Source organism: Desmodus rotundus, chromosome X (assembly GCF_022682495.2).
Source record: "Desmodus rotundus isolate HL8 chromosome X, HLdesRot8A.1, whole genome shotgun sequence".
NCBI classification, from domain to species: domain Eukaryota; kingdom Metazoa; phylum Chordata; class Mammalia; order Chiroptera; family Phyllostomidae; genus Desmodus; species Desmodus rotundus.
Genome location: NC_071400.1, coordinates 26,320,780 through 26,335,689, shown reverse-complemented (window position 1 = coordinate 26,335,689; position 14,910 = coordinate 26,320,780). Strand labels below are relative to the sequence as shown.

The following is a 14,910-nucleotide window of genomic DNA, read 5'->3' as shown; positions in this document are numbered from 1 at the left end:
TGCAGGCCGGCCCGCAATTCACTGTGCCACACCAGCCAGGGCTGAGTTTTTAATGTAATTTTAATCCCAGTGTTTATTGGTGTATATTGACTCTATTTTAGAGATTTTTGAGGAAGATTTCTTGTTTCTCTTTTTGTTTGAGGGAGCTATAGGTTAGTCTGAGAAAATAACTTTTGACTATTATAAAATTGTCATCAAATTTTTATATATTAAAACAATGCAGTAGACTTAAAAACAATTTCTGGGGAGTAAGGGTGGGGTGGGAGAAAGAGGTGAAGGGGGCGCGAAAAGGTACAAACTTGTAGCTACAAAATAGTCATGGAGATGTAATATACAGCCTGGTGACTAGAGTTAACAATACTGTATAGTTTATTTTAAAACTTGCTAAGGCAGTAGGTCTTAAAAGTTCTTAGCACGATGAAAAAATTGTAACTAACTATGGTGACAAAAGTTAACTAGACCTGTGGTGATCATTTTGCACATATACAAATAATCATTATGTTGTACATCTGAAACTAATATAATGTTATATGTCAATTATACCTAATAAAAATTAAAAATAAAAACAATAATTTTTTTTTTTTATGTATTAAGGGTTAGAGGTGATTTTAAAAAGGTTTGTATTATGAACGAGACCATTGAGCGTTAGAATATTTTGAGTAAGTAGGGCCTGAAAAATAAGGTAATGTATAAGAGAGAATTGATTTGTGGAGGTAGAATAGATAGTATTTGTGTGGAGAGCAGGGTAAAGAGATAGGAGTGTCATGTGATAGCTAACTCGAAGTTTCAAGCCACTCAAAGGTTAAGCCAATATGCTCCTTAAACACATCTATTGTGCCTAGGATAGGTTTTTGTTGTTTTGATCTTAAAAGCAGAGGAAAGCACTGGAGAAAGATTCGAGAATATTTCTTTGATTGAGGATATTTTAGACTCCTATACTGGTTACTCACTTCACCTGTCTTCAGAAGGTTTTCCCAGTTAGTAATCAAACTTCTAATGGCTTGTTCTTTTAGTGGGGATAGCTTGGAGATGACAATTAAGAGTGTAATTTATGCACTGGCTGGTGTGGCTCAGTGGGTTGAGTGCTAGACTGCGAACCAAAGGGTCACCAGCTCCATTCCCAGTTAGGGCACATGCCTGGGTTACAGGCCAGGTCCCTGGTGTGGGGCACATGAGAAGCAACCACACATGGATGTTTCTCTCCCTCTCTTTCTCCTTCCCCTCCCCTTGGTCTAAAAATAAATAAAGTCTTTAAAAAATAAAAATAAAGTGTAATTTAGCTTTTGATTACTCTGTGGCCATTGGAATATTGTGAAGACTAATGTTTGCTTGCAGACTTAAAATAGTTATTGAGCTAAGAGAGTTATTATCCCACAAATGTCTTGGGGAGAAAGAAGTATTACTGTACTCCAAGATATTTAAAAACATTTTCAGTTTTTTTGCAAGGTCACATAGGCATGTGAGAAGAATATTGATGACAGCAATCTTCTTAAGATGTTAGCAGGCATGAGTTTCAGGGTTAATATTATAGTAGTCATTCAGTTTTTGGTGCGATAACTCTTGGAAATGGTATTTATTACAGGCCCTTTCCTCACAATATTATAGGACATAGTTACGATTGCCACTATCTTCAATACATTGTTTAAATTACTTGTAAGTAAGTGCTATAAATAGTACCTCTCCCCCAGTATCTTAACCATTACTTCAGATTTATAAAGTATTTCTCCTACCTCACAGCCTCTGGACAACTGGTTATTGTAGCAGTAAAAATGGAAATAGAAGAAATCTAGTTAGAGAAGACTAGCTTTAGAAAGATAGCCTTTCACTTTGATCCATGTATTTTAAGCAAATCTGGTACTAGGTGTACACATTTATCTTTTATGGGTGTGGCTCAATTCTAAAATACATTGTGACCCAAATACCAAGTATACCGTACCTTCAAGCATTTAAATGAGGATATGTTGCTATTATTTAGATACATAGGTGCTTATTATTAACATACAGGAAGCATGACACATGCGTATTTAAATTAGTCTGTTTCCATATGTGGAAGAATATCCAGATTATACAAAACATTCCTCCTACTCCAAAGTAAGGCGCAATTCATAAAACTATAGATTTATATTATGGAGACTTTAGAGATTTCATTTCTTCCTACATATGCATTGTTTACAGATGAGAAGATTGAAAGATTGTCACTTGTCCAAGATCGCATAGTTTCTTAGTACTAGAACCAGTTCTTCTGACTATTGCTCACCATCTCTTTACTTTATAAAGGATTTTGGTTAATTTGCATACTTCTCTACCGTGTTTCATATGATTTACTTTGTAATAATGTTTTATATATCCTTTCAGAGATACATGTTACACCTAGATTTATAAATTTTTGAGTGAGGTAGTAGAGGACAGAGAAACTTTAGTATTGCTAAAATTCTCTAATAAAATTCATCTAGTGGCTGGTGTTAAAACACAGCTTCTCCTGAGCACAGTGCTGTTGGAATCAGAAAATGAAACCAGCCATTATAGCAGAACACCATAGTTCCTATGGTTCTGTTTTTGTTTGGTTAAAAATGAACAAAGTAAAGAAATGTTTAGACATTGATGTTTCAGATTATTTCTGTAGTTGGTTATATAATTTTATATGTTTGGTAATGGGCTATGGTGTGATTTGGAAAATCATCTTAATTACATGTAATGCTAATAGGGAGTTTTGTAATGAGTTAACCAAACCTTTTTTTTTTTTCTTTTAGAAAATATGGCAAAAATTAGAAACTCCATCTACATTTCTAAGCGAGGTTTTAAATAATTGCTTATCTTTCTGTTACAGGGAGTCAGAAACACATTTTTCTTCTGACACAGATTTTGAAGACATTGAAGGAAAAACCCAAAAGCAAGGCAAAGGAAAAGTATGTATAGAATATGTGACTTTATTTTGATTTGTAAGGTCATTCATATATATATGTGCACATCCATAATTATGTATACAATATATGTAGTTGTTTTAGTTATAGTTCAGATGTTGTTATCTTTTAAAAATGCCTTTTTTCTGATGGGTATGGTAAGCCTTCTAAACACATGTGCTTTTTGGGCTTCTAGATCAAGTGCCTTTTGATTATCTACTTCTACTGTAAAGTTGAAATAAATAATACATTGTTGTTTCTTGTAGTTTATTTTGTAAAGCAAGGTATGCTAAGCAAAATGTGATATTCTGTTGGTGTTTTTATTTACACATCAGTAGTCAAATATAAAGCAAAACAGTAAATAAAATTTGTTGTTCTTAAGCACCCTTACACATGTAACCTACAACCAGTTTATATCTAATGGCTTACTGTGGACAGTAGTTTCCCTCTTTATAAATAATGTCACGTGAAGTTCTGAGTCAATAGAATGCAAGTTTAGAATATGAGTGGGTACCCTGAGGACGCTGGATAACTTGGCTAATGGTTAAATCATTTTGCCGTTTTTAGTACATTTAACTCTGTGCATGTGTGTAATACACTGGGCCAAATATGACATGTTATTGTCCAGCATTTTCTTAACCAATATGCATTTTGGATTTGTATTTCCTCATGACACATTTACTTTTAAAAATTTAATACAGAAATGTATAATGAACAAAGCAAAATTTTTCCATGAACCTATCACCCAGAGGTAATATATCCTTTAAACATTTTGGTGAACATACTTTTGTACATAGAGCTGTGTATAAACCCAAACATAGAATTTTACTTAAATGGAATCATACTATGCAAACTTGCTTTTAAAACTCAATCGTATGGTGTCAGCAGCTTTCCTATAGTGATTTTTTTCTGTCTGTAATTTTTAATGGTGTGATAGGATCCCATTTTGTGTATGGAACATAATTTCTTTAACTAGCTCCTGGAATACTATTTTAGAGTGCACATAATCCATGTTTTATAATTTCATATGCATAATCCCTTCAAAAGTAGTTTTGAGAGAGAAAAAGTGTGAATGAATAAAAATAATAACTCATGACTGTCCAAAGACAGCCAGAAGGTCTAGTGGATAGTGTGTTTATTCATTAGATAATCATTTTTCTTGTTTTGCAACCATCTTGCAAAACTGAAACTCTACTTTTGACTTTGAGTCTTGTCCCAGTTTGTAAATTAAATCACAGTGGCATCTGCATACAGTACTCCCCAAAGTTTTTGTGCTACAGTTTGGTTAACTTTCTACAGCTACTGCTGTGAGTGAGGTGTTTGCGGGTAGGATCATGGATTATAATAGCTGCCATGTTTGACACTATGCTATGTATACTCCATACACTGTGGCATGTTATCTCATTTAATACTTGAACAGCCTCGTGGATTAGAAAACTTCCTGGTTTTATAGATAGGAAACTGAGGTCCGGAGAACTCAGTGGTTAAAGAATTTCTGACAGTAACCAGAGGGGAGAGGAGACAGGGATAACAGGGGAAAGAATGGTCATCAAGGAACATTTATAAAGGACACATGGACAAAGCCAAAGTGGGGAAGGATTGAGGGTGGGAGGTGGGCACGGGAAAGTGGTGATGGGAAAAAGGAGACAACTGTACTTGAACAGCAATAATTTTTTTTTAAAGGAATTTGAGCCTGTGTCTATTGAAAGAGCACCTATTGAACGATGGTGCTTTTAATCCACTATTGAGCAATGTTCAACTGGTGCGCCACAAGAATTTTTAAAACATGCAGTACCTGACTATTTAGTCAGGGTCTCTGACCTCTTTTCCCTTAGGTTGTCAAATAAAATGACAATGGCCACAACAATAACTTTTCAGTGTGAATGCCCTGTCTTGAACCATAAATATATAGATCTTATAATAGTTGCATCACATCACATAATAAGATTGTGTCTGATTGGTTAATTTTTGGTACCAGAAATCCTTATATGTACATATAGACACCCGATTTTTAAAAAAGTTACTCTGGAGCAAAAAGGGTAGGTAATTACTATGATTTTTTTAATCATTCAAAATTATACCTATTATTTGTCAGATTGGCAAAAATATAATAGTTTTTGTTGTGTCTCAGAATATTAGTAATTAGTTTATGTGTGCCATGAGATGGAAAAGGCTTACACAACACTGCACTGTAGTATACTACCTCATAGGTTTTGTTTTTAGATTTTTTTCCTCTACAAGATTGAACCCAGGTTAGCATGTTTTCTTGTTGTACGTCCCTGTATTATCATAACTCTTTGCATATTGTTTTTTCTAGCACATCATATCCACTGAGCCATTTTAATGTACTAATTAGTTTTTCATACCAACAGGGAATATTGAAGCGTATGACAGATAAATTGCAAACATACAGCTCCATTTTTCATTAAATCATTTTATTGTTACTCTATTAAAGTTGTCCCAATTTTTCCCCCTTTGCCCTCCTCTGTCCATGCCCCCTCCTCACCCCCACAGTCAATTCCCACACTGTTGTCCATGTCTGTGGGTCATTCATACATGGTCTTTGTCTCGTCCAGGGTGACCAACTCTTTGGAGTTTCTGGGCCACACTGGAAGAGCAGTTGTATTGGGCCACACATTAAGTGCATTACAACATGTAATCGCAAAAATATCTGAATGTTTAAGTAAATTTATGATTTCGTGTTGGGCTGCATTCATAGTAATCCTGAGCCACATGCGGCCCAGAGGCCGCAGGTTGGACACCCCTGGTAGTACCCTCCCCCTTCTTTCCCCCATTATCAACCTCTCCCTCCTCTGGTTACTTTCACTCTGTTCCATGTTTCCATGCCTTTGGTTCTATTTTGTTCATTAGTTTATTTTGTTCATTAGATTCCTCTTATAGGTGAGATCATATGGTATTTGACTTTCACTGACTGGCTTCACTTAGCATAATATTTTGCAATTCCATCCATGCTGTCACGAAGGGTAGGAGTTCCTTCTTTCTTTCTGTTGGGTAGTATTCCATTGTATAAATGTACCATAGTTTTTTGATTCACTCAATTACTGATGGGCACTTAGGCTGTTTCCAGCACTTGGCTGTTGTAAATAGCGCCCCAGTGAACATAGGTGTGCATAAGTTCTTTTGAATTTGTTTTTGAGAATGCTTAGGGTATATTCCCAGCAGTGGAATCGCTGGGTCAAAAGGCGGTTCCATTTTCAGTTTTTTTGAGGAAATTCCATTCTGTGTTCCACAGTGGCTGCACCAGTCTGCATTCTCACCCATAGTGCACTGAGGTTCCCTTTTCTCCATATCCTTGCCAGCACTTGTCGTTTGTTGATTTATTAATGATGGCCATTCTGACACGTGTGAGGTGCTATGTCAGTGTGGTTTTAATTTCCATCTCTCTAATGGCTAGTGATGTTGAGAGCATCTTTTCATATGTCTCTGGGCCCTCTGTATGTCCTTCTTGGAGAGGTATCTATTCAGATCCTTTGCCTATTTTTTAATTGGATTGTTTGTCTTCTTGGTGTTGAGTTGTATGAGTTCTGTATGTATTTCAGAGATCAAACCCTTGTCTGATGCATCATTGGCAAATATCTTCTCTCATACAGTTAGTTCCCTTTTCATTTTGATGGTTTCTTTAGCCATACAGAAGCTTTCTAGTTTGATGTAGTCCCATTTTTTTTCCCTTTATTTCCCTTGCCCTAGGAGATATATTGGCAAAAATATAGCTCCATTTTAATTAACATTTCACACTTTTCTAGTGTACTCTTTGTAGTTGATCTTTTCTTTCACCTTTATCTCTGAAATTCCTTTTAATGGGAACAAAAGCATTTTTATTCTACAATTAAGAATTAATAGCTTAGCCCCCAGTGGTTTGGTTTGGTGGGTTGGATCCTGCAAACTGAAGGTGGCAGGTTGGATTCCTGGTCAGGGCAAATGCCTGGTTTGCAGGCTGGGTCCCCAGTTGGGGGTGTGTGAGAGGCAACTGATTGATGTTTCTCTTTCACTCGTTGATGTTTCTCTCCCTCTCCTCCTTTCCCTTCTCTTCGTAAATAAATAAATAAATAAATAAAATCTTTTAAAAAATAATTAATGACTTAGGTTCACAAAGACTGAATATCATTAACAAAATAATATAAATTAATAGTAATATTTTTCAGTTGTTAGGAAGGGATTTGATGTAGTTAACAGTAGGGTGGTTTTGGGGGGAGGAAGGACCCTTTAGGGGACAAAGTATAGAAGCATACAGGCTGTCAATGGAAATAAATTTGTAGACCTGGCTGTATAGATAGGGGTCTGTAAACTATGGCCTGTTTTTGTACTGCACATGAGCTAAGAATTGTTTTTACATTTTTAAAGGTTTGTAAAAATAAATGAAGAATGTGACAGACTAGTTATGTGGCCTGCAAAACCTAATTTTCTGTCTGTACAGAAAGTTTGCCAACCCTTGCTCTAGGTCATAGAAATGTGTTGGTCTAAAAGAGACCATAGGAAATCATGTATCCTAATCTGTAAAGATTTTAGTACAAATCTGGCATTTTAGAATTGAGAACTTCGAGTTTAGGGAATGACTTTTTTTCTGTAACAAGGGATAAAAGCTGTGAGGTATTTTATAACTCAGACATATAGGCAACCTTTTCACTGATTTATGAATCTCCCCACTCCCAGTATTGGCAACTTTCTTATAAAGGGGCTTCATTTCCATAGTGTTCACATAAATTGAATTTTCATGATAAATAAGTATCGGAGGGAGGGCCCAGACAAGAATGAGGTCGATATACCTATTTATATTGTCGAGAATTCCTTTGTCAGTGCACTGCAGTGATTTATAAGGACTAACAATAGGTATCAAGCTAAAATGTTAAACTAAGTATGAGTTACTTATTTGGTAAAGCAGCAATCCTATGATGTAGGCACAGTTTTATTCTTCCTTTACAAATTTGAAATCTCTCTGAAGCCTAGCCTGGTTAAGTAACTTGCCTAAGATCGCTCAGCTAATGGAAGCAGAAGTTTGACCCCATGAAGTCTGTCCATCTGCAGAAGCTGTGCTACTAATCACAATGTTATGGGGTGTAAATGAAAAAATTGATACCACAAAGAGGCTGTCACAACCCCATATCATTTTACCGTATTTTACTGTGTATAACGAGCACTTTCTTATCCAAATTTTTGAGGGGAAAATAAGGATGCACATTATACATGGGTAGAATGATTACCAGCTGTGGGTATAATAATCCCATGTATAACGCGCACAAAAACTGTGGGTGGGCCCTATACATGGTAACGCATTAAACATGGCAAAATGCAGTATATGACATCTGTGGCACTCCTCTGTAGGTTTAGGCATGATTATGTAACCAATTCTTTGCTTCTGTAGTTTTAATTTGAACTCTCAAAGATAATGATATAACTTAACCAACTTATGTTTTTACGCAGACTTGTAAAAAAGGTAAAAAGGGCCCAGGAGAAAAGGGCAAAGGTGGAAATGGAGGAGGAAAACCTCCTTCTGGTCCAAACCGAATGAACGGTCATCACCAACAGAATGGAGTGGAAAACATGATGTTGTTTGAAGTTGTTAAAATGGGCAAGAGTGCTATGCAGGTAATGTTTATCATGTTCTTCCCAGTTCATTTGTACACATTAAACTTCAGTTATATAAAATATATCCCTGGTTTTTCTAATTGTTTTTTAGAATTTTTCTAATACTGCTTATTAGAAAAAAAGCAACCAACTAGTGAAAGAGAAAACTAGGGACATGTCTGTTTAGACATAAGACCTTTAAGCTGTGTATGGAATCATTTTCTGCTGCATTATTTTCTTTTAATGACATATATAAAAAATGATTTGGTCAAAAATACGCTGATATGAGCCCTGACTATGAGGTTTCAATTTCCCCTGAATTTATGTAGACGCCATTAAAATACGAAGTCCTTTGCCCATATACAATTCTTGATTGAGTGACCTAATATTATCACTGTCCACTTTAGTGAATTGAATTATTTTAATTACTGTTGTTGATTACAAATTTTATTACTTGTGTTTTTTCTGAGCAGAAGAGCAAAAAGTTATATATCGATGTCAAATCATCCTAATTTTGTTTCTTCTGCATAATCGTATGACAGTAGCATTTAGGTTTTATAATGGAGGCTAAACCCGTATGGTTTTAAAATATGAATAGCCCTGGCTGGTGTGGCTCAGTGGATTGAGCACTGGCCTGTGAACTGAGGGGTCACTGGTTCAATTCCCAGTCAGGGCACATGCCTGGGTTGCAGGCCAGGTCCCTGGTTGGGCATGTGAGAGGTAACCACACATTGATGTTTCTCTCTCTCTCTTTCACTCTCCCTTCCCCTCTCTAAAAATAAATAAATAAAATATTTAAAAAACCACAAAAAATAAAATGAAATATTGAATAAACACTATATTAAAAGAATATATATACTTCATAATGTTACTACTTAATTTATAAAAGCTATAAGGAATGGTTTCTTCCCTTCATAGAATTAAATTTAATCAATAAAAGGCACACGTGGATGGGTTAGGGAGAACTAGCCATTTAAGCTTTTTGTTAATCAATAACTGAAATGCAAATCTTGTTTATAAATAATGGATTTATCTGAATACATGTGGTTTTGTACATAAATTTTAAAATTATCAATTGGGACTAGTTAAAATCATTTTTACATGTAAAACAAAAAAGAATTGTTAGTTTTTGAGCCATCACCAGTTGTACAGAACATTATATTTTCTTAAATTTGAATTTGCCTTCATTTATTCATATATGGTTGGCTTTCATATATTTGGTTAGGGTGTGGTTTTATTTCTTGTTTAATGTTTTAAAAGATTATGTTGTGGACACATTTGATCCTTTTTAAAAATAATATCTACGGTACTATGCTATAGTGTATTTAGTCATTCCTTAATTTAAAAAATTATTCCCCTTTCTCTAGTTCCCATTTTGGGTTAATTTTATCAAAGGGATAAAATTGTCTTATTTATAATTTATATCATTTAAATACTTTTATTTTTGTATTATACTTTCCTCTAATATTTGTTGTACATAGTTAAATGCATTAATCTTTTTTCTGATATCTTTCATTTTTGTTGCTATAAGATATCTTATATCCATGCTAATTAGGCTATTCTATTCTTGTCTGGTCTGTAGGGCTTTGTTTAGCTTTTTGGCTCATCAAAAATTTTTAGTATAAAATAGGAAATTTTAGCTTTTTATATTTAATTTTTTGTTAGTTACCTCAATATATAAAGAATGAACATTTTTCTTATTTTTGTGTTGCTTATGGTTTGTCATATATTAAGACTGTACCTTTAAGCCATTTGTTTTTCTGTTTCTAAATATGATTTCCCCCTTAAAAGCCGAATTCCCATAGTATCTCTGCATTGATTTTGGTAAATCCTCTGTCCACCTCCAGTTTATTTTGTGTACCTCTGCGTGCATTATCTAACACCAAAATTGATCAAGGAAGTCTTTTGTTTACAAACTTTTAAAAGTTTTTCCTTATCTAAATGTTTCAGCTCAGATTTTTTGGGGGGATACTCGCTATTCTCCAGCCACAGTTTGTATTCTACCCCCAGACCTTTTTCTCTCTGCCTGCAATAGCCTTTTTTCATCTTTTGTATTACAAAGGATTGACTAAATGAAAAGTCACTCTTCTTTTGAGAAGCATTCTTGGGCTGTTTCCTTCTCCTATTGAATGTATTTCTTACTCTTCTATTTCCATTATAGCACTTAGTATAGTGTATTACAGTTATGCACATGTCTGAATTTGCTTTTAGGTTGTTAACTCCTTGATCAGGTACCATGTATTATTCATTTTTTCTGTCCCTGGGAAAGATCTATTTCAGTAATTATAAGTGAGAGTGAATAAGTACAAGATTGGCTGTTGGTTTTAAAATAGTTCTTACGTTTTAAGAAAGGAAAAACCATGCATATGTCCCTAGTTCTGTTGAGTTTTATTTATAGATATTGAATTTTATTGAATAAGTTCTTAGCATATTATTTGATGATTAAAAATTTAAAATACATTTCAATGGAATAGCTTGTATTTTGGTTATGGCAGGCTTGTATTCCTAGTATAAACCCTATTTGATCTTCATGAATAACTTTTTAATGTGATATAATGACCTTTCTGTAAGATTTCATTAAATATTTTTGTATCTTTATTGATGAGAATAGCCCTTGTTCCGTTTATTTATTGATGCATAACAAACTACTGCAAACTTAGTGATGTAAAAGAACAACCATTTTATTATGTTCAGTGATTCTGTGGGCCTAGAATACAAAACTAAATAGGGATGGCTATGTGTGTTCTCATCCATGATGGCTGGGTCTTTAGCTGAGACAGCTTGATTGCCTGGAGGTGACATAAACAGGGACTATAATCATCTGCAGGCTTCTTTATTCATGTTTGGTGCCTAGTCTGCAGTGATTTGAAGGCTAGGCTCAGCTGGAACTCTATCTGGAAGACGAGCCTCGGGTCCTTCCATGTGGCTTCTGGGTTTGGAGAGAGTGTCCTGTGCAGTAAAAAGTATCTAGTTCTGTAGTGCTTCAGTAACCCAATGCAGCTGAATAGCAGTCTGTGACCTAATCTTGGAAGCATCATTTCTACTGCACTGTTTTAGAGAAGGGGACTCTATCCCCACTTCTTGGGAAATTTGGATCCATGTTTTAAAACTCACATAGTTGCATAATGCATTCTTTTTATTTCCCCTGTCATATTTGTAATAATCTTAAGCACACTTCTTTTATAAATTCAGTTAGTTAACATACACAAGCTATTGTAAAATACAGAAAAGGACTGAAATTTAAAAATTAAGTCTAGTTTTATAGAATATCTCCAGCCAGTCTCTCTGAGTCAGCTAAATCTTAGATAATAATATTTTCTTTTTCTTTTCTATATTGCATAATCATTTGTTTTTGTACATCAAATTGTACATATTTTATTTATCCATTTTATACCCAGTTTTCATATGTAATGGTATATAACTTTTTATAAGATTCTATTTATTTTTGGAGAGAGGAGATGGGAGGGAAAAAGACAGGGAGAGAAACATTGATGTGTTGCCTCTCCCACACCTCCAATTGGGGACCTGGCCTGCAACCCAGGCATGTGCCCTGACTGGGAATCAAACTAGTGACCCTTTGGTTCACAGGCCGGCACTCAATCCACTGAGCCACACCAGCCAGGACTGGTATATACTTTAATCATTTTCCTCATCTGACTTCTTGTTCTTTATACTAGCTTTATCATTCTAGTTTTTAAAATTTGTTTTATTTAAAATTTTTTGTCTGTTTTGTGGTCTCCTTTTCTGTTCCCAAAGGAATAAAGTACCTCTTTTATTTTTTAGTTCTGCCCTAATGTTAAAAAATTACTATATTGAGATACACTCATGCCATAAAATTTACCCTTGAAAGTGTAAATTCAGTGGTTTTTAGTATATTCAGAGTCGTTCTGCTATCACCACAATGTAATTTTAGAATATTTTTTTAATACTCCAGAAAGAAACTTGCCCATTAGGAGTCACTTTCTCCTCGTCTTCCACAGGTCTGAGCAACCACTAACCTACTTTCTATAAATTTGTCTATTCTGGACAGTTCATGTAAATGAGATCATACAATATATGGTCCTTTTTGATGCTTTCTTTGACTTACCAAATGTTTTCAAGGTTCATCTATGTTGTGGCATGTATTATAAATTTGCCCTTTTTATTGCCAAATAATATTCCATTGTATGAATATGTCTAACATATGTTATCTATCCATTTATGCTTGATGCATATTTGGTTTGTTTCCATTTTTTGGCTGCTAAGACTAAATAATGCTGTTAAGAGTATTCTTGTACAAGTTTTTGTTTGGACATATATTTTCATTTTTCTTGGGTAATGTATACTCTAGGATTTGAGATGCAAGGTCAATATGGTAATTCATTAATTTTTTGAGGAGCTGCCAAACTGTTTTCCCAAAGTGGCAGCAGCATTTTATGTGTTCATCAGTTGTGCTTTAGCATTCCATTTCTTCACATCCTTGTCGATATTTGTTGTTGTCTTTATTTATTTTTTAAATGTATTTATTAATTTTTAGAGCACAAAACATGAATTATGAATAAGTCAGATTCAGCTTTTCTTTGTTTTTTTGTGCTGCTGGTGTAATATCTAAGAAGACTTTGCTTAATGTGCAGTTATGAAGATTTACTTGTGTTTTAGGGTTTTAGCTCTTACAAATTATATCTTTGATCCATGTTGAGTTGTGTTGTATACATTGTGAAAACAGGGCCCAGGTTCATTCTTTTGCCTACGTATAACCAGTTATGCAGCACCATTGTTAAACAGACTAGGCTTTCTCCATGGATTTGTCTTGGCATCTTTGTCAAAAATCAAATGACCATCAATGTAAGGGTTTATTTCTGGACTCTCAGTTTTATTGCATTGGATCTACAATGTTTACCCTTACCTTAGTACTATACTGTCATTTTTTAAAAGATTTTATTTATTTATTTTTAGAGAGAGGGGAAGGGAGGGAGAAAGGGGGGGAGAAAAACATCAATGTGTGGTTGCCTCTCACCCCCTACTGAGGACCCAGCCTGCAACCCAGGCATGTGTCCTGAGTGGAAGTCGAACCACTGACCCTTTGGTTCTCACGCTGGCATTCAATCCACTGAACCATACCAGCCAGGGCAGTACTATACTGTCTTGATTAATGTAGCTTTGTAGTAAGTTTTCAAGTCATGAAGTGTGAGTCTTCTAATCTTGTTCTTCTTTTTCAAAATTGTTTTGGCTGTTCTGGATCCCTGGCATTTACCTTGAGAATTTTAGGATCAGCTTTCCATTTGGTACTAAGAAACCAGCTAAGATTTTGATAGGGATTCCACTGAGTCTTTAGATCAATTTGGAGAGTATTCTCATCTAATAATATTAAGTCTGGGGATCCATGAACTGTCTGTCCTTCAGTCTGTTGCTTAGTTGGTCTTCAATTTGCCTTTCTATTAATGTAGGATTGTCAGGGCTCAGTGTTGAAAAACATTGTTATTTGACCCATTCTTATTTGATCCACTTCTTTAAAATATTTTTATTTTTATTCTGTTGCAGTGTTAATATTTAAACATTTAGTATAGTACTTTAGTCAAAAAGAAATATGTGTGACTTAAATATTTTCTAGGATATGTTTAATAATGTAATAAAAATGAAATAAAAAGTAATTATGCTTTATCAGGTGACAATTTTACTGAATTTGATTCTACTTTATGATTAAAATTAAAATTTTTGTATACAGGTATGCATTAATTTGAAATAGTGTGATACCATTTGATATTGAATTTTAATGACTTTAATCAAATTCATTTCTTAGAACATTAGAGAAAGCTAATGAGTTTTTTTCTCCCTCTACTGTAGTCGGTGGTAGATGACTGGATAGAGTCATACAAGCATGACCGAGACATAGCACTTCTTGACCTCATCAACTTTTTTATTCAGTGTTCAGGCTGTAAAGGTAAGATACTTTTATTTTGGGAGCAGAATGTTTTCAAATGGTCTGTTTTTCCTTTCACCTAAAGATATATAAGCACTTTACACAGAGAGTAATGCCAAGATATTGAATTGTTTGCATTATAACCATACAAAATGTATACAGGAAAAGAAACAAAGAACAAAGTGAGAAACTCTGTTGAGGCAGTTGTATTCCTATGTGAAGTTAACTAAAAATTTGGCGATTTATAGTTATGTTACTTTTATTAGCTATATTTTCCACTTTCAGCATCTGGCTTTAGGAACAAAGAAAGGGGTTAAGAAGGGAGGTGGAAGATAGTGAAGAGATACAGGTTCAAATGGCAGGGAATTGTAAAGGGTAGGGAATTAAAAGGTACCATGAATGTAAGTGAGTAAGCAAGTAAGTTAAATCAGGTATTGGTGAAATTTAGTTTTTCTTCTCAAAGTTAGAGAAAATGGATTGGGGAGTGGGGTCTTGTTTAAAAATGTTTTTATTTTACCTTTTCTGTCT

General features: G+C 34.5%; 1 protein-coding gene across 4 annotated transcripts in view; it reads left to right on the top strand.

Annotated features, from left to right (window-relative positions):
• STAG2 (STAG2 cohesin complex component) overlaps positions 1 to 14,910 on the top strand; it is a 125,910-nt gene that overhangs the window by 53,482 nt on the left and 57,518 nt on the right. For all 4 annotated transcript variants that reach the window (XM_045201051.3, XM_024567024.4, XM_053916883.2 and 1 more), the window contains exons 3-5: positions 2,828 to 2,906; positions 8,340 to 8,504; positions 14,307 to 14,403. In XM_045201051.3, the coding sequence (XP_045056986.2) occupies positions 2,828 to 2,906; positions 8,340 to 8,504; positions 14,307 to 14,403 (341 nt within the window). The remainder of the gene's footprint in view (positions 1 to 2,827; positions 2,907 to 8,339; positions 8,505 to 14,306; positions 14,404 to 14,910) is intronic.